Raw genomic sequence first — 21022 nt, forward strand, 5'->3', positions numbered from 1 at the left:
TTGCCTGGAATACAGCAGAGACATAAGCTTTTATTGCGTGCTCTATCGCCTATAATGAGGAGTGCTCTGAGGAGTTGTTTGACCTCATTCCACCCTCCTTTTTCTACAATCGCACCGCATGCCACCGTAAGCAATTTCACCCTCACCACCTGGGTGCCTGGTGCACTTCGACCGCCGGTTGTTCCCCAGATCTTTTTCCACGCTCATGCACATTGAAACCAACTTCTTTCGGCGGTGTTTCCACTAGATTTCAATATAGGGTCATTCCAGGGGTGGATCGACAAATTCCTGAAAGGCCCTCAACGCATTGGTAGTTTTTCGGGTGCTGCAAATATTCATGGGTGACGGTAATCGTCAGACATCAGATCATCATCAGATGACCCGCCGGCTAGTTTGCTCGCTATTAGTATATTAATTTAAAACAACTTTCCTTTCAAATACTTTACCATTTGTCAAAGAGTTTATGTAGAGACGAGAATAAAGCCTGAAACGTCAACTTAGAAGGATCCACTTAACAATCAATGTTTACTTTTTTACACAGATCAATAACCGATCGCTAGAGGGCGTGAAGAGTGCTTCGGAAGCGACGGCGCTTCTCAACGACTGTCAGTACGACTGCGTGCTTCTGACTGTGCTTCGCCCGCTGTACCCCTGCTGCGATCCTAGGAACAGGTAATGTAGACTAAACAGATCAATATGTTCGCAAGAGAAGAGCGCTTCGGAAGCGACGGCGCTTCTCAACGATTGTCAGTACGATTGCGTGCTTCTGACCGTGATTCGCCCGATGTACCCCTGCTGTGACTAGGAACAGGTAATGTAGACTAAACAGATCAATACGTTTGCTAGAGGACGTGAAGAGCGTTTCGCAAGCGACTTTCAGCACGACTTCAAAACTATAATACTTAAAATCAGCTTTATGAGCTTGGATATAAGATTGAAATTGGTGTACTGAAATCAAAACACAGAGGAGACTCAAATAACGTGGTCCCTTGCATAAGTGTACTTCGTGAGGATCACGATCACTTGTCAAGAAATCTGCTATGGCAGTACCAATATTATGTTTTGCGATGTGAGGTGGAGTGCGTATGATTCTACACTGGAGATGTAGAGTAGAGTGGAGTGGAAATTCCACTCCACCCTGCATTCAAGATATGATCGCTATGTAATTTTTTTAGAATTTTCATTTTTTATGTCATTTTGTTTGATTTTAAAAGGTGCGTGAGCATGCAAAACCCATTTTTTAGAGTGTGTGCTAGTTCAAGAGATAACCTTTTAAGCTATAGTCCTTACTAAACGACGACGCAGCGATGGCATAAAAATTCAATAAGAAATTCCTGTTACCCAATTCCGTTACAAGAGTAAATATTTTTATTTTCACCATCCACAAACCACAGGATGTTTGTCTCTTAGATGAATCTTGCACGCGACTGATCACCTGTTGTCTTTAGCAATTTGTATTCTTAGTCATTGTTCTGAGATTTGTGTCGAAGTTTTATTTTCTGTAATTTTCGAGTTCATCTTTGTATTATATGAAAGTGAAAGTGAATATGAAGTTTCTGAAAGTCAGTGGCTCAATAAAGTTGTATAAAAATCCCAAACTAAAATGGGCAGATCTAAATCAGATGCCTTTTGACAACATTCCCCGTTCAATAGACCTCGTCAGTTCTTGAGTGCTTGTATGTATTAACGCAAACTGTGCAGTAAAACGCTAAGCTGGGATCTTGCTTCGGGTTTTGGGATTTGTGTACCTACCGAATAACCAACCTACTCGTACGAAACGTTTTTCTTCACGTTTCACGTGTGGGATGCCCTACCTGCCAATTACTTGAATACTTTCAAGGCAAGTGAATGGGCATCTTCTAGGTAAGCGCGCCAAGACCTTATCATTCCTCTATATTAGGCGTGATTGTCGTCAAGCGCAAGCCTATCTCACAGTAAAAAAATACAGGGTAAGCAAAAGTTATGACTGAAGTATGTATCTTTGGTCCAGGTCGTTGTTAGAGGCCGCGTACCCGGCGAGCAGCGCGCCGGCGGCGGACGAGCCGTGGCGCGCGTTTCTACCGCCCGCGCCGCCGCACGAGCCCAAGGTAACTATTGTAATCTTAGGATTTGACGGGTTAACTTTAAACCACTACTTAACTTATAAATAAAGTTTATTAGTAGCACACACAGGATGAATGACGGAGATGCGACAGAAATGAAACAGAAAGCTGAAATACAGATACATATTAGTTGATCTAACCAGTATCTCTCTCTCTCTCTCTCTCTCTCTCTCTCTCTCTCTCTCACACACACACACACACACACACATACATTTTCCCCCCTCTCTCTTTCTGCCCCCTCTCCCCATCAGTTCTTTCTCTTACCCTCTCTGCTTGTCTCTCTTTCCCTTGATCTCCCCCTCCCCCCCCTTCCTCTCTGAGTTGTTACCTACTCTCTCTCTCTTACTGTTGTTATTGCAAAAACAAAATGGACGTTTTATCGCAGGTGCACATAGAGCACGGGGTGCCGGACTTCGACCGCCGCTACGTGTACCACGTGGCCGCCGGCAGCCAGGGCAAGATACACCAGGAGAGAGGTGCGTATTGTTGAAGACTAGCTGTCGCCCGCGTCGATTTAGGTTTTTTGAAAATCCCGTGGGAACTCTTTGATTTTCCCAGATAAAAAGTTTCCTATGTCAATTTTCGGGACGCGAACTACATCTACATCAAATATCATATAAATCGGTTTAACGGGTGGACTTTTAAGAATCCCGTGGGAACTCTTGCATTTACCGGGATAAAAAGTAAAAGCCTATATCCGTTCCCGGGATGTAAGCTAACGCTATACCAAATTTCATCAAAATCGGTTAGACTGTTAGGCATGAAAGCTAAGGCAGACAGACAGACACACTTTCGCATTTATAATATTAGTGTTGAGGATATTATAAGATACTCTTTCCAAATTTCATAATTCTAGGCCAACGGGAAGTACCCTATAGGTTTTCTTGACAGACGACGGACGGACGGACGAACTGACGGACAGACAGACAGACAGACAAACAAAGTGATCCTATAAGAGTTCCGTTTTTCCTTTTGAGGTACGGAACCCTAAAAACCTTTACCGTGCGGACAAAATCTCAAGTATCATCTAGTAATAAATAATTCAGAATACCAAAACTGGTCAAACCCTTCTCATTCTGAGAGGAGACCCAGGTTCAGTAGTGACGCATTGATCATGATGATGAAGAAACAGTAGATTATAGTATGAAGTGTGTAGTCTAAAACAATTGCATTTGGGCACAACTCTGGGCGTTATCGCTATCGGCAATCGAGGAGCGTGCTGATAAGATTGTGGTAATTCATCGATGTATCGGACGAGGCTTGTGGTACACCGGGCTCTCTATTGTTTACTAGATGATGCCCGCAACTTCGTCCGCGTTGATTTAGATTCTTAAAAGTCCTGTGGGAACTCTTTGATTTTACGGGCTATGTCCGTTCCCGGGATGTACTAAATTTCATCAAAGTCGGGTAAACGACCCCACCTACGACGTGGCATTGACTTCGAGTGATCTATTTACGTAACGTTCGTTGACCACTAGCGTCAGTCAGATGTTTTATTTGCAGTATATTGTGAACTTTTTAAAAATACAGAATTTTTCAATTTTTTTTTGTAGTATTTTTTATGGTATCCTATCAGTAATCATCAGTACTATTACCTGTCTTCGTTTTCGCTAGCGTTCTAGTTACACCCTGCATAAAATCTCGTTCGCTTTAACTCGAGCAAAGTAAAGGTGCGCTCTATACATCTCAGCCTTATAGTGTAGTGTACTGGAAGCTCAGTATACCCCCGTCTTTAGCAGCGGTGTGTAGTTAGTTCTGCATCTCCAAGGAATAAAAACCGTAATTTGCTATAATCCGCTGAAAAAGGCAAATCTGTATGGTATAAGTGCGTTTTATCGAATAGTACCTATGGCGTTATGTTGGCTCCCCTGTCTGTCCAAGTCATTGGCACCATATTTGCATAAGAAGACGCAGATTTTGTTTATTTTCATTTGATTTTCCTGAATGAATGAAATGAAAATCAAATGAAAATAAACAAAATCTGCGTCTTCTCATGCCAATATGGTGCCAATGACCACACAACAGACAGGGGAGCCAACATAACGCCATAGGTACTATTCGATGAAACGCACTATACCCAGCAGGCTGGCTTTTCCTGCATGCGTAGCAGTGGGAGGACATGTCGCTTGCTGCATGCTGTACCATACAGATTTGCCTTTTTCAGCAGATTAAGGTCTTTATTCCTTGGATATCATGGACCTCCGCAAAGTGCCGCCTGCTTCTATACAATAGTTCCGCATCTGTTCGCAGGCACCTGGGACATGATCGGAGGAATGATACGCGGCAAGATCGAACAAGTGACTGGTGGGAAGAACAAAGACAAGCAGAACAAGGTAGGCTATACTAGTGTTACGCTCATTTTGATTGAGGGTTTTAAGGGGCATGAGACGGGCCTGCCCGCGAAATTCAAATTTAATTTGGTTTTTCGCAATTTGTAAACTAATACGACAGTGTAGGCTTATGGAATTTTAATTGCGACAGTGGCAGAATCATCCTCACAGGTTTATATAAAAATCTTTACTTGAAAAGGTAGAAAAAAAACCAAATTAAACTTGAATTTCGCGGGCAGGCCCGTCGCTTCCACCTTAAGGGTACACTTCTTACGCGCTTCTCCATACAAACGTATTACGCCTATCATTTATACTTAAATGTTCTAGATCTATAAATTGTAATGTAAAATGTATTCTTTTGCCAAAAATAGCCGCAATTCCAAACGTTGTTTTGCAATTTTCACTTTGCTGTTTTTACCTAAAAAATCTTGTATCTTAATCAAAACTCATTCACCGGCCTCTCTCGAGGTGAGGTGCAGTTAGAGGGAAAGGGTGGCACGCATAAACAACGTTGTTTCCGTCATCTGTGGAAATCAGGACTATTTTAGGTTCCATCCGCCGACGAGTTATCGCTTTGATGAAGCGGGCTCTTAAACTTTAAGATCCATAATCTGGTATGATATGAGATAAAGATAAAATTGAAAAAAAAAGAAATATATTTGTGTATGTTTGTACAAACAATGTTTGTTTGCTACAGGTGCCAGAATCGGATGCTATCGCGGAGCTAGACTCCGTTATCGACAGTTATCACGGCAAAACAAGTGAGTGGCCTCATACAAATAAACATATACTCTTAAATACATCGCATAGTTGTACATAAAATTGCTTTACCATTTTTGACAACATCGAGTAAATTAAAATTTTAATAAAGCGAAAATAAACCTTGTACCTAATTCTATGATGTCCAAACGACATTCAACCTAAGGTCAGTAAAGGCCGATTTTTTAACTGTCAAAAATTTTTTTATCCGAGGAATAAATTTGAGGAAAAAATTTGAAAAAATTTATTCTGCAGATAAAAGTTATTTGAACGATTGAAAGATCGCCCCTTAAGCAATTTTACGGTCTATGTGAATTGGTATGGTACATTTAATATGATAGTTAGTGTCATATATTATGAAAATTTTAATCCAGTGAAGTGATTTATTTGACTGTATTCGAAAGGTTTAAAGGAAGTTTATTTCTCAAGAAGAAGAAAAGTCGTTTAAGAACTAAGAAGAGTTAAGAATCTCTCAATTACTAAATTGGACTATAATTATTTTTCAGCAGAATTTAATTATGGTGACTTATTTGACTTTTCATAACATTTTGGAAAAAGTAAAAATTTTATGTCAAAAAGCACTCGCAATCTCATGCGTCCCTTGTAATCTTTTAAATTCATTTACACAATGTTTTGTTTTTCAGTAAAAGAAACCAGCAGCGTGCTAAAAAGATCGCGTAGAAAAAACAAAGAGGCGCAAAATGACGCAAAAAATGGCGGGACGTGGCCCAAAGCGCGCGCCAATTTTATACTTGAGGATAACGCCACCGGCACCATAGTCCAACCTCGGTCTAGGAAAGAGAGGCCACCACTGTCTATCCTGCTCAGTCCGCCAACTAAACTACCGCCGGAACCACAGAGATCAAACGCAAACCGAAATTCAAACCCCATACCGTTGGGGCACGTCCCTTTAACCCAAGTGACAGCGCCCGCAAGGCATTCAGTGTACAAATCAATAGAATCTAGTCCAGCAGTCGAGCATTTCCCCAAACCCGCACCTTTAGCTATTCACAACCCTTTCGCTCCCCCCAGTATGAACTTCGACAAAAATCGCACGCTAGAAAAGGACAAAATATCCATAAGCGATTACGAACAGGACGTCACCCCGAACAGACTGAGTTTAGTATTAAATCCATCAGATGATTCATTATTCTATCAACCGGCGATCAGAAATCGGACGAAAAGCCCTCATTCCCTAGATTTTATGGTCAACAAAGGACCTAATTCCCTCGATTTTGTTACGCGAAAGTCTCCAAGTTCTTTGGATCATTCGATAAAAAATCACTCGGGAAAGGATATTTTGGACCAGTATTATTCGTCAAAAAAGTCTTCGTCGCCGAAAACAGTGAATAAATATCCCTCGGATAGTGACAGTTTCGGTCCGGACAGTTTGAACAGCAACGCGAATTTTCCTATGACAGGGACGCTGCCGACGCAATCGCGGTTACAATCCCAGTACTATAGAGGCCCTTTTACGAATTCAAATCCTCATAATTCCAGTCGATACACACATTTATCGAGCCCCACAAATATACCACAGAGCCAGTCAGGCGAAAGTATTGGCACGACGTATGATATGCACTCCTTTACATCCCACACGCATAATATGTCAGATCTCAATCCCGTGCCGAGAGTAAATCGAGAATACCAACAGACGTACGAAGGTGGTACGTTTCCGAGGAAGAAGGAGAATCAGCGATTTCGAATACCGTCCAACCCCAGTGTTACCTCTAAAAATTCCGCCGGAAAACTCAGTACAGGATCTATCGAGAGAAGTTCGGAGAGGAATTCTCCAATGCCGACGTTTCACGTAGAAGTTTTAAGTCCTGGAAGAGGAGCAAAGCAGTTAACTCATAAAGGGACGAGGAATTCTATGCCGGAGTACTGTGGTTTAGGTTGGAACAAGCCTTTACCTGGTGAACTCCGAAGAGTGCATATAGATAAGAGTCAGCAACCGCTTGGGATTCAAATATATTGCCCTCCGAGTAGTGGCGGAGTATTCGTTTCGACTGTTAACGATAACTCCTTAGCGAGTCAAGTGGGTTTACAAATCGGTGATCAGTTATTAGAAGTTTGTGGTATTAACATGCGATCGGCAACTTATACATTAGCTGCAAGCGTGTTGCGACAGATTGGTAATTCGATAACGATGCTAGTGCAATATAGCCCTGAGAAGTACAAGGATGAAATGGAGGTGCCGGGTAGTTCGTCTTCCGGGGAGAGTTCTCACGATGAAGAGGTTTCGTTATCAGGGTCGCCTACACCGAGGAATTCTCCCGGTCCCCAACAGTCTTTGAGAATGGATGTGCCTTCCACGGATGTGGCAACTCTGAGACAGTCTCAGGGGAATAAAGACCTTCCGAGGTTTTTGTTGATCGAGATGCGTAACTGTTCGGATTTAGGTATAAGTCTGGTGGGTGGTAATGCCGTGGGCATATTTGTGCATAGCGTGCAGATTGACTCGCCGGCGTATATCGCTGGGCTGAGGACGGGAGACCAGATCTTGGAGTACAACAATGTGGACTTGAGGCGGGCGACCGCGGAGCAGGCAGCTTTGGAGTTGGCGAAACCGGCGGATAAGGTAGATTTTAACTGTCTCAATTATTCAAAGTTTATTTTACTAACAAAGTTTATTTTTTAACAAATTTTGGTACGAGTAGCTCTATCATTGTAACATAATTTAAACAAAATTTGAAAAAATGGGATATTTTTCCCCTGATTTTTTTTTTTCAGTAAAACCAACCGACTCAAGGATTACAAATGTTTTAAAATTATTTACACTGTCTTGAAAGCCGTCAATTTTGAGAAAAAAAACATTACGACAAACAACCGAAAAAATCATGTACATTTAGACAAAACGATTTGTTTTTTTTACTAAATGTAGAGGATTTTTTCGGTTAGCTATTTCTTGGAATAAAAAATTAACATCTATACAAAAATTCACCTTTGATTTTGACAATCACGTCCGAATCCAAACATAATAAAAGCTTATAAATTGGACATATCACACCTCCATTTCGCGTAAAATTAGTTCAATAGAAATTTCTACATTCAGGTGAGCGTGCTAGTCCGGCATGATTTGCAACAGTACCACGAGATCAAGGACAAACCGGGGGACGCCTTCTACATCCGCGCGGGCTTCGACCGCTGCACAAAGATCACCTCCATAGGCATGGACACCATAGACGAGTACTCTCTATGGTTCCGCAAGGACGAGGTGCTGTTTGTGGACAATACTCTCTTCAATGGTGCTCCTGGGCTTTGGCGCGCGTGGCAGCTGGACTTCAAAGGCGTTAAGCGACAGTGGGGGACCATACCCAGCAAATTCAAGTGAGTACTTTGGTATAATAGCGATTTACATTGGAATTTATAGTCGACATAGAAGCTTCTTTATGGGACTATTTAGATGATGTGTGTCATATTCAACCTTTACGCAATGCATTAAGGTTGGGTATAACACAATGTCATCTATGGGACTAGACCCAGCAAATTCAAGTGAAGTTTTATTTAGTAACCCAAGATTTAAATGAGAAGTTATCCAACTTAGATTGTTCGTGATCGCAAGAAGTATTTTCAGTGATCATCATCAGCTGTTATATGACTATTGGTCATATATATTGGTCATAAACCTCTATGAGGAAACACCAATTTTTCCGTTTTCATCTTCCATGTATATCTATGGGTTTGCGCTTCAAACTTGGCAAGCATGGCGGACTATGGTCTAAACCCTTCTCATTGTGAAAGAAGACCCTTGCTCTGTAGTGGGACGGCCATAGGCAGGTTAAAATGATGACGATGAATCTAAAGATAATAAATGTAACTTGCTCATTATAATCTTTGCTACAAGATTTTTCTTGACCGAAACTTTTCCCCTTCTCATAAGATCCTTGTTCTGTAGTGGGACGGCCATAGGCAGGTTAAAATGATGACGATGAATCTAAAGATAATAAATGTAACTTGCTCATTATCTTTGCTAGATTTTTCTTGACCGAAACTTTTCCGCCAGGGTGGAAGAAATCCTCCGAAGATCGATAGGAACGTTGGACAACGAAGCTCAAAGGAGAGCTTCCAGCACGGCTCGACGCTCGTTCTTCCGACGGAAAAAGCATAGAGACAGCAAGGAACTGGCTTCCTTCTCCAACACTGAGTTAGGCTGCTGGAGTGATTCTGGCACTCTGGCCGACGATGCGCCACCACTGTCCTACCAGAGGGTCGAGAGGTTGCATTGTGAGTTTAAAATTTTATTTTTTATATCTTTGCTATATAGTGTCTGCGACTTGGTCCGCGTATGTTTAGATTTTTAAAAATCCCGTGGGAGCTCTCTGATTTTCCGGGATAAAGTAGTCTTTGTCCTTTCCCGGGATGCAAGCTATCTCTGTACCAGATTTCGATACTATGAATTATGGAATGTTCATCAAACGATTTTTTTTTGAATATTTGTATTCGAATTTGTATTTGTATTTGAATACTGAACAAGTGGATATTTTTTTTAGAAACACAAAATAGGTATTAGAACAAATCTTTAATACCCTTTTTACATGACTACCTGAACAGATTGGGATGTATGGGGTATTATTAGAATCCTTACATCATCCACTGACATTGGCTATTATAGAAAAAAAATTAATATGGTGGCTGTATTGCACCATTTTCAAATGTGTTTTTTTAAACTTTTTAGTTTGTTTTTTTGTCAGGGTAGTTATTAACTACGACTTGTTTACGGCTATCTCAATTACTACGGCAGTATAGATCACCGTTTTTTTTTCATAAAGCATCGACTGTGACCTCTGTACAGTACGCCTGTAGTACAGAGAGGTGACGCTTGATGTTTGCCCGTACGAAGGTAATTCTGTTGCGGCAGACGGCAGCCGGCGGCCCGTGGCCGTGCTGGGCCCGCTGCGGGACTGCGTGGCGGGCAAGCTCGTCACGGACTGGCCGCACGTGTTCGCGCGCGCGCGCCCCGACCCTCGCGCGCTGAGGGACTTGGCCGAGAAGGTAATATACCGTCGTTCTGGATGTGGCCAAAGAGCCTGGAGTGAAGACTTCGGCGTGGAGGGGCAACGCACGCACAACAGACGGAAATGTTTGAGTGCGGAAACCAGCCCAGAGAGAAGAAGAAGAGGCCAAAGAGCGTCTTTTTCTTTGAATTACCGTTTTTTGGCTCCGGTCCGCGTAAGAACACTATATGCTCGGACCACCTTGCGAGCACGTCAGCCAGTTCCCTGTAGCATCCAGTTAGAGAGCCAATGTTCTAGGTGGCAAAGCAGAGGTCTGGTGCTGGGGTCTTTGGCCGCGGTAACCGGCCTTAGGCAGTAATTAAACGGTTTTAGGCGGTTATCCGTTAAAAAGGGAGAAAGACACAATTTATTTTATTTTATTTTTCATGCACCAAAATTGTAGTTACAAAGTAAATTAAGTTACATTGGAAATGTCTATCTCTAAACAGAGATTTCTTCCAGCTTCCCATTCAAGGGTGTGAGTTACAGGGTGAAACTATAATATATCAATGTACATTTTACTCAACTCGACTTTGTTTTATAGGGTATCCACTGCATAGTAGATGTGAGCGTGCCAACAATCGAGAAGCTGCACAAGCATCAGATTTACCCCATAGTCCTCTTCATCAAGTTCAAGTCCTTCAAACAGATCAAAGAAGTGAAGGACACGAGATACCCCGCTGACAAGGTTTCAGCCAAAGCTGCCAAGGAAATGTATGAGCACGGGCTGAAAGTTGAGAACGAATATAGGAATTACATCTCTGGTAAGTTTACAGTCCAACTTCGTCCGCGTGGATTTAGGTTTTTTGAAAAATATGCTAATCCAGGATATTATTTATCACTATTCCAAATTTCAGCCAAATCTTGTGAGAAGGACTAACAAACATACACACGCATACACACAAACTTTCAATTTCAGTGTTATCTTTATATAAACCACCAGCCAGTGTATAAAAGGTTTTGAGGTACAAAAATATATCAGCTTTCCTTTTATTCTATTTCAGCTGAAATCCCAGCGGGCGTCAACATTGCATACATGTGCACGCAAATCAAAGAGGCTGTGGAGGAAGAGCAAAATAAAACGTTATGGGTGCCCTCCGCGCAGGCCTGACCCCTGCCCCCGACACCCCCCTCGCCCGCCACGCCCTCCACGCCGCCCTCGCGCACCCCCTCCTCCAGCACCCCTTCGCGCAAGTCCGTCACCTTCTGCACGCACTGTAAGTACGACAAACCCCCCCAGAAAGCTGACAACGACGTGCGCTACTACTCCGACCCTGGACAACCCGACACCCCCAAACACAAAGCAAAAAAGAAGCCAAAAGAACCAAAAAAGGATTCCACGGACAGCGACCTAAAGTACTACTCCGAACCGGACGCCAAATACTTCGAAATCGACTATGAGTTTCTGAGGGAACTACGGAAAATCGCGCGCAAACATTGCCCCAAGTGTAAACGAAGACGCTCCAAAACTAAAGACTCCAAATACAAAGACAAAAGCAGATTAAAGCCTCCGCGAAACGCCCGAGTTCGAGAAAACTTTGTTCTCTGCAACGGAAGGTATCACAGCGATATGGAGCATTGCAGGCTTTGCTGCAAAATTTGTAACAGATCTACAGACACTTTGGATTCAATGGAGGATGAATATTCGCTTGTATCCAAAAGCTATAGCCTCCCATCCAGTAAAGGAACGGCCAGTTCGCGATCCAAATCTACTTCAAACCGCGCGCGAGAAAGAAAGAATTCCGTGCAATCGAATAAATCAGTCTCCTTCCTCGAGTCGAGTAATGACGAGTCTTTGAAAGACGAACCCAATTACACGGCTTCCAGTTTCACGAATGATTTGAAAAAGTTTCTCCTCAAACCCTCGTCACCCCGACTCAGCTTACGCGAAAAATTCATCATAAGTTTCAAACAAGAGTTGGAGGCCACGAAGAAATCGCCCAAACTCAAAGCTATCAAGGGACTATGGAAATCCTACTGAGATACAAATATATATTTTAGTCTAATGTTTTTAATTTATTTCGTATTTAACTTCTGTGATTATTAAGCTGTAATCTTTCTTGTATATTATTATTAACTTTTCGGAGATTTTATTGACGGGCCAGGCCAGATAATGGTTTTGGAATTTTATACTTTTTCACTAGACTTATGAGAAATAGGGTATAGACATTATATTATATATAGCATACATTAAACAAATAATATTTTTCAGGCTTAGAACAATGAGTTTGGAGCTATTAATTAAAGAAATTTTCTGGTTTTATTTATTTCAACAAAAAGACCTAAAGAAAAATTTTAATATTTAAGCAAAACATACTCTATTTCTCTACAAAATAAAACATTTGAAAGCCTGGCTCGCACTCGATATTTCCTTATCTTGGTGCTTATTTTAGATCTTAAATAATTCTATTGGTTCTCTGTATTGTAATAACATATTTTGAGTCAACGTAAGTGTTCAGAATTGGTCTAAACTATGTATTAGCAATGTGTAGGTGCTATACCAGTAGAAGCTTTATGTCTTGCGGACAGTCTTAGCATCTACAGGCATACCAACTTGAAACTTCCTTGGTAGGGGTTCCTTGATGCGTATTTGATGAAACGCAATGCACGACAACGCATACGCACGCTGTGTATGCTAAACGGAGCGTTAATAGGGCATTAAGCAATGCACCAAACATCCCTATATTTAATACCTCATACACTGGACACAAATAGTTAAGAATTCCTTCTTATGTGGTGAACGTTTAGAACCGAAATTCATTGACTTTTGCGTCGCTGTCATGAGGGCAGTTGTTAAAACCAATAAATAATTTCATATAGATAATTATAATTTTATAAAATGGGTAATTTTATATATTAATAAAAATTTTAATCAAAATAAACACGATATTTAAGTACCCTGAAATATAAATGTCAGGCGGTTTTCTGGGGGGAAAAATATCAATACGTTGCGTGGATACTGGATACATTGTATTCATAAGCACTAAGGAACCTTCTGAAAAGTTTGTTCGGCTGCCTATACACTTCTTTGGATTGGTTGGATAGTCGGCGCGCGAATTTGTCAAACTTTTGCTGGTTAATTAATTTTCTGTTTGGACTGTGTTGGCAACTGACACTTGCAGTCTATGGGTAAGACCTATAGAGCGCACTCAGACTTCGCTTAGACTTATGACTGAGGTAAAACGAGACAGATGTATATCTCTCACATAAATCTGTCCCGTTTTAACTCAAAATTATGTCTCAGCAAAGTCAAAGCACGCTATAAATCTTGGAACTTGTCGGCAGATGAATTTTGCGTGTCTTTCGTTGGTTGCCCTGACTAGATTGGATGGTTTCGGCAGCTTAGTTGGTACATCTGTAGATGCTATAAGACGTCCCAATAAAGAACTTAAATTAGGAGTTTGTGAATTTACCTCTATACAATAAGTAAGTTGCTAAATAATCTTGATACTAGGACAATTTGTAGGTTTTAATGTCTGTGTCTGAACATTTTTTCATAATAACAAATATTACAGAATTTCTATCGGGTTTGGCCGGTAACATATTAACAATCCAATAAGTATTAGAAAGTTTTATATGAATATTTATACTAATAACGCATTGTCTTTCACGTTGTAATTTTATCTATGAAACAATCAATATACAGTATTCCAAGAATATTAACAGGGCTCTCTCCGTCACTTACTCCATACAATCGTAGTTCCCATTTCATTTGAATATCAAGCAACCAAAGTCCATGAAATTTTGCAGACATAGTCTAGAAACTAATATCTGTGTCTGTGGTGTTTTAGATTTTTCTAAAAATATGTAATTTTAAAATTACAGGGGCTCAAAGATTTGTATTTTTCTTTAAAAAAAGGCCCAACTTTGTGCTCGTTTTTCTAGACAACGAAGCAATTTAATGAAATTTGGAAAAACCACAGACCTAGAAAATTTAATGAATATTATGTAGTAAAAAAATTATCGTTATATATTTTATATTGTTATAATTATGTGGGAACTACGAAAACCAGAAATTACACCCAGAAATCTTGAAAATTTCGTGCTGTCTCGATTTGTGCAAGCGGGGTGGTGAAGTGCGGGGGACGACACGTGAAACTGACAGAAACTGACAGTCTAAACACACGGGCCACATTTAGACTGCACCCAACTAAATACACTGGTACATTTCAACTTGCGTTAGACGTATGCGTTACCTACCGTTATGCGTAGACGTTGCCTGTAGATAAAAATATGTCTCATGTTTGCTGGCAATAGCGCATGCATCAAACCCTGCAAGTTGCAACTCTCTTGCAACCTATTCCTCACGCAATACGCACAGCTTTAATATTATAATTTTTGACAATGTATACTATATGTAATGCCATATCACAGGTCACTCTCTGATTTATTGCTAACAATTTACTTCCAAATGCAAAGAAATCTAAGTGTGTTGAATTCACACTGCCCAATACCAGGACCTTAAATGACATAAATTCATTGATAAATAATCATATGTTGAAAATAAAGGAGAACCCCGTGTTTCTCGGTATAATGTTAGATGCAAAGCTTCTATGGAACACCCACATATCAACACTTGATGGTAAACTCAGCTCTGCTGCTTACACTGTTAGAAAAAATCGGCAGGTACTGACGTGGAAACTGCAAAAATTGTATATTTTGCCTATTTTCACTGTATTATGTCTTACGGACTCTTCCTATGAGATAAAGCGGTAGATATTGAGAAAAAAATGTATTACAGAAAAGCACAGGACGTGCAATTTATAATTTAAAACCGCGCGCTGCCATACAATAAAAATATAAGGAAATAAGTACCTTATCTATTATCTTATAGTAGCTTCTAAATATATTTACAACTAGCTAATGCCCGCAGCTTCGCTCGCGTGGATTTAGGTTATTATAAATCCCGATCCTTTCATTTCCCAGAACAAAAGTTGCCTCTCCGTAATAGCCCGTCCCCGGGATGCAACTTGTTTCTGTATCACGTAAGAACATTTAAACGGATGATCCTTTTCAAATCCCGAGGGATCACCAGGATTTAGGAATGCAATTTCTTACAGCATCAGGGTTGAGGTCAACGACAAAGTATTCACTTGGTATAGATACCTTTTTATAATAGCGAAAATGTTTGAAAGTGTCTTAGCCCCTTAGACTTAGATAGACGTTTGCAATAAACACAGTTTTCATGACTTTTTCCGTTTATCCACTCTAAAACATACACCCTAGGGTCTAAGTTAATGGATCTGGTCTGTCAATTCACATCGGATGACGAATTTGCGTATTATTTATTAGTCCGGGGCGGATAGACGCACGTACTTTTTAACCCCCGACCCAAAAAGAGGGGTGTTATAAGTTTCAAAGATCTGTGTATCTGTATATCTGTGTATCTGTCTGTGGCATCGTAGCTCTTAAACTAATGAATCGATTTTAATTTAGTTTTTTTTTTTGTTTAAAAGGTGGCTTGATTGAAAGTGTTCTTAGCTATAATCCAAGAAAATCGGTGCAGCCGTTTGAAAGTTATCAGCTCTTTTCTAGTTACTGTAACCTTCACTTGTCGGGGGTGTTATAAATTTTTATTTTACACTTGTCCAATTATACACCCTAGGGTAGCTTTTTAGGGTAGATAAATGGTATGAGCCGTTTTAATTAGACTTAGACGTCATTTTATAAGACTAGCGTAGTCGGTTCGTGGTAGTTCCTTAGGGATCAAGAGAAAAAAGGTTTTGTTGTGTTTTCTAGATATTTATAGTATTTTAGTATGTGTGACATAGCGGTCTCAATGTCTAGAATTGATTGGCCTAGCTAGACAATTAATTATATTTCACGATTTCCCGAATTCATGAACCATTTTATTTGGAATTCGGTCAGTTTTATCAAATTTGTTAATATTGAATGATGGGTAAAGCAGGCGCTACTTTGAGGAAGCCCATGATACATAAGGAATAAGCTTAATTCGCTATAATCCGTCAACAGATAAATCTGTATGGTGCAACATGCAGCATGTCATATGGACCGTCTGCCCTCCTACTGCTAAACATGCGGGAAAAGCTAGCCACAAAACAAGCAATACGCACCACCATCACGCAAAACCAAACAGATCCCCAAAACACTCGGCACACGTTTCACTTTGACACCGGAGCATCCTCAGGAAATGTAGACCTTGCACAATTGCAATTGTCTGGTGGGAGGCTTCGGTCGTGGCTAGTAACCACCCTACCGGCAAAACCGTGCCGCCAAGCGATTGAGCGTTCCGGTACGATACTGTGTAGAAACCAAAGTGATTTGAGTTTAATAAAAAACTTCCCTTACCCCTTCCAGGTTAGCGCGCTTCCATCTCAGACTGCATCATCACTCACCACCAGGTGAGATTGCAGTCAAGGGCTTACTCGTATCTGAATAAATAAATAAAAATACAATTTGTAATTTTACAATTGCATGTTGTGAGTGTTTCAGTGGATTATAGCAAATTAAGCTTTAGTTTCCCTGTTGAATGAGTTGTTAATTGCGTAACCTATTTGCTTGCAATCATCTTCAAATTAAAGACGATTATAAAGAGACTGCTCTATAACATTTTAGCTTCAAAGCTTTGTCAAAGGACTGCTAGGACGTTGCGTAACTATCCCCAAATATTGCCAAACAAATTGCGGTCGTAACACAGTACAACGAACATTTGTAACAATTTAAATATCCACAATATGATGATAAATGTTATTTTGCACTTAAATATATTACACATATCACATTGCACGGACATTAGGAAGCACTATGCAACACAATCACAATAATAAATAATTCAATTTACAGGGTGTTATTTTGATAGACAACTACCCTCCTTGCAGGGTAGAAACTTAACTATTAATTCACAATTCAGTCCAAAACTTTTATTTTAAAACAAAAAATCGCAATTTTTTGCGGTCATCAATATAAAAAAAAAACTAAATATACATAATATTCACCATTGAAAGTCCAAAAACAATATATTGAATTATTATTTTTTGAGTATATTAATTGAACGTTTTCCTCTTAAAAACTGTTGCCATTGTCCCTTAGAACAAATTTCTGCACCAAATAATTTCTGTAAAAATAACACCCTGTAAATAATATCTTTAGACGTCCATATATAACCGTAAAACATGTATCTAAGTATAAATAAGTATATAATATCCACACATCCGCGCGGAGCGTGGTTTCAAGTAAACGGATTATTATAGGGTTGGATATGCAATATACATGTAGGACCAACTTTTATCGAATTATCGATAAAAAACTTTTCTTGCGTTATGTAAAGTTGCCTTCAAACTATGGAAATATAATATAATATATAAATATCGCTCACCCTACTTTGTTCACACTTAGATGTAACATTATATTGCATCTAAGTGTGAACAGCGACATTTCAAAGTAGGGTGAGCGATATTTATATATTATATTATATTTCCGTAGTTTGAAGGCAACTTTATACGTTAGATTTAATACTTTTCACGGGCAGATTGTTTAACAAAATTGATTTATAACTTATTTATTGTAATTAACCCATGCCTTAAGTCATTTATTTACTTTATCATCGGAGAGAACTTAAGTTTACACGATTATACAAGACGACGCACAGTGGGGCAGATCCAGGAATTAGGCGGCCAATATAATTTTCTCCTATATATGTGTTGTAAATAGGTTAAATTATATTTTTTAGTATTTTGGGAACTTATTTTTTAAAACTAACTGATGCCCGCGGCCCCGCTTGCGTATATTTTGGTTTTAAATCCTGTTTGTCGAAATTCTGATTTAAATCATGTGGAAACCATGGATTTTCTGAGATAAAAAGTAACCTATGTGCTAACCCAGGGCATAATCTATATTCATTCGAAATTTCAGCCAAATCGGTTCAGTAGTTTTACCGCGAAGGAGAAACAAACGTTTTTTGACACGAAAAACAAATAATTCCATAAAGTGCCAAAACAGATTTTATTTCTATATAAAACATAGAAAAAAACTAAAAACACTAAAACTATAATAGTAAATTAAAATCGTGATTATGATAAATTAAGAAAATATAAAAACAAAAACTAAGAAAATAAAGATGCAATGCTAAATAAAAAAATACAAAAATAAACATAATGTGATTCAGATCAATCCCAAGTGTCTTCACCAGAGCTAGAGCTCAATTCATCCTTGTCAAGTTGGTCCGGTTCAGATTCCTCATGAGGACATTCTGCTGTGTTGAGTTCAGCGGAAATAAGCATTTCCAACGCTTCTTTGCTATGAGGCACATTTTTTCTTTTAGGTTTTGGCTTTATGCTCGATATTAATGGATCCAAACTTAGCAACAACCTATTAAGGCCGTCATAATTGCATTGCTCCCTTGAGCATTTTCTTGCGAAATACCGATACTGGCGAAAATGTTTGTTTCGTGCCTCTGCTGCTTCTTCGGATAGTAATCCAATAGGCAGAAGTGCATGATCCATTACAGTTGCACAATGTATTAAGATTTTATGCATTGTTGGAGACATAGGGTGCCAGGGATACAACTCAACATAAAGTTTTGTGGTCTGTTTCTATAGTGCTACGCATTTTGAGTGTTTTTCTGCGTTTACTTCTCCCACTTGAATCTTCAAACGACTTTGATGGTCTACCAGAAGAAGGCTTTTTAGGTCTCGGTATTTCGTATGTTCCTTTAACCATTCATCATTCTTTTGAATGAAAGTATGGGCCTTTTTATGTGACTCGATCCATTTTTTCTTAAATTGTGACTTTAGACGTGAGAAATTATGTTTAACTTCCTTCTTTTGTTCATCACAATATTCATCTTGTGATAGAATATATCTCTCAAGATAAATCAATTTTGCATCAAAATCGGGCAAGTCTTGTTATTGCATTTTAGTAAAAAGAAATCCACGTGTTACGGTCCGAGTCCCTAAAGTGCCTTCCTATTCTGGAAGCAAATAAAAACCGGTTTAAACCGAAAAAAAAGAAATTTGTGAAATACGGCGATTTTCCGCTATGTACTTCATAGCCTTCAAAATATGGATTCCGCGGGAGACCGCAGCTAATCTCGATGTATTCAATTAGGGATAATAGTCAGTTTTTATTTACAATGAATAAAACCGATGGGACTCGGTGGGAAGTTAAAGTAAAACCTTTTTGAGTATCTAAAAGATGATTTTTCGACCGCAACAGAAGCATTATTTTGCAAGTGCCATAAAATATCTATTTTATCGTTATTCAAACTTTTTTATAAATGTAATATATGGGCGCTTACCTGTTATAATCGAATCCATTAAGATTTTTTGCAAAAATAACTCACTAACATATAAAAATCACTTTTTAAAAAGTTGTTTTAATTGAATCAGTTAACGCAATATGAACACTTAGAGTGACGCTCAGGTTTAGACTGACACAAAATGGTGAACACCCCTAATTAGAGGAATGGAGAGGTGGCATTATGTTCGGTGTCTACTTAATTACCTAAGGTAGTAAGTTTTGTTTGTCAATGGCCATTTTTGAGAAATCGATTTATGGCCAGCTAATTCCCGGAACTGCCCCACCGTGCGACGTTCAAGTGCAAAACAGTGCTAAAATGCAGAATAGATTCGCGATCTCATTGATATTTTACATGTGATGAGGCTTTATAACGATATTGATTTTTTTTTTATAATTTTCAGCACAGTTTTTTAGTGGTTAAGTTTTTTTTGTACAGAGATTTGATACGAGTTTATTATAACGTTAGCACTATTCGCTTTTTGCCGTTAAATCAGCTTATTGCTTACGTTTGGACGTGGATGAAGAAACTTATAGATGAGTAATTGCCACGACTTCATTAGACTTCAACATAACGTTATTATCTGTTATTGCACGAGTACAATCGAACTTTATTAACGTTACAAATTTTTAAAACGATATCGTATCTGTATCGTATTAAAGAACAGTATACGGTACCTCGAAAGACGGATACTAGATCGACGTTCAAATATTATGACGTTTGATATATCGTTTTTTTCACAATCTGGGCGATATTCTTCGATCTTTATAATCGCGTAACGTTATTGCATTTGTACCGACTTAATAACGTTGCAATTAATTAAAAAACGATATAAAAGCACATGACGTATTTTTATATCGGTATCGTATTGATAATACCTATTATTATTAACTCAAACGAAATTTTGTACCGATGTAAAATTAACCGGTTTATTGTGTATCGTTATTGAAGTTTTAATGCAATGAAAGATATAACATCATTTATATATTTTGTCTCTTTTTTGCTTTATAATAACTGAAAATGTTTCTCTTTCTTGTGAAAGTGAAATAAGTTATCAGGCAATCTATAAGTTTCTTGGTCTACGAGTTTTAAAGTTTTGTTGTTCTTTTCGGTGCACAGATGGCGCCAAGTGTTTTATATCAAGCAATATTTGAACCGTTATATTCAAAATGGAATGGCGGGGAATAATAATAATTCTTACAAAATAATTAATTAACTCTATTTATAATAAAGCTCTGAAACTATTTTTTAACTACATGTATTTTCTATTTTTAAAATTAAAGGTATTGTTATATTTTTATGTACTAGGTTGCCAATTCACTATGACATTCAAATCGTAAGGCGGTACTGACCTCTACTTGATACAAGTACGCTGGACTTGCTATTGCCAACCTGTTTTGAACAAACTTGGTTATCGCCATTTTGGCGCTGATTGTAGCAGTGAGCGTACTCGGAACTAAATGCTAGTAATGAGACATATTATGTCAACATCAAATGTCAACAAAGACAATTTGGCATAAAGGGTCAATTTTAATTCCCTAAAGTGTGAAGTTAATATAGGGCTCTTTTGAATCACCA

The 21022-nt window shown here is 39.0% G+C and overlaps 2 protein-coding genes across 7 annotated transcripts in view; both read left to right on the forward strand.

Moving 5' to 3' along the window:
• LOC123874127 (disks large homolog 5) overlaps positions 1–11329 on the forward strand; it is a 25853-nt gene extending 14524 nt beyond the window's left edge. For 5 of the 6 annotated variants that reach the window (XM_045919323.1, XM_045919321.1, XM_045919320.1 and 2 more), the window contains exons 18-28: positions 542–672; positions 1991–2087; positions 2488–2578; positions 4353–4435; positions 5130–5193; positions 5836–7772; positions 8247–8521; positions 9198–9418; positions 10035–10186; positions 10733–10952; positions 11193–11329. In XM_045919323.1, the coding sequence (XP_045775279.1) occupies positions 542–672; positions 1991–2087; positions 2488–2578; positions 4353–4435; positions 5130–5193; positions 5836–7772; positions 8247–8521; positions 9198–9418; positions 10035–10186; positions 10733–10952; positions 11193–11299 (3378 nt within the window). In that variant the 3' untranslated portion in view covers positions 11300–11329. The remainder of the gene's footprint in view (positions 1–541; positions 673–1990; positions 2088–2487; positions 2579–4352; positions 4436–5129; positions 5194–5835; positions 7773–8246; positions 8522–9197; positions 9419–10034; positions 10187–10732; positions 10953–11192) is intronic. The other variant, XM_045919325.1, reaches the window with a different exon arrangement.
• LOC123874009 lies at positions 11303–13850 on the forward strand (the record flags this gene model as incomplete). The annotated part of the gene is made up of 1 exon (XM_045919152.1): positions 11303–13850. A coding segment is annotated over one exon (867 nt), but the record flags the coding sequence as incomplete, so codon positions are not given.
• Between the last annotated feature and the right edge of the window lie 7172 nt (positions 13851–21022).

Source organism: Maniola jurtina, chromosome 17, assembly GCF_905333055.1.
Source record: "Maniola jurtina chromosome 17, ilManJurt1.1, whole genome shotgun sequence".
Lineage (NCBI taxonomy): Eukaryota > Metazoa > Arthropoda > Insecta > Lepidoptera > Nymphalidae > Maniola > Maniola jurtina.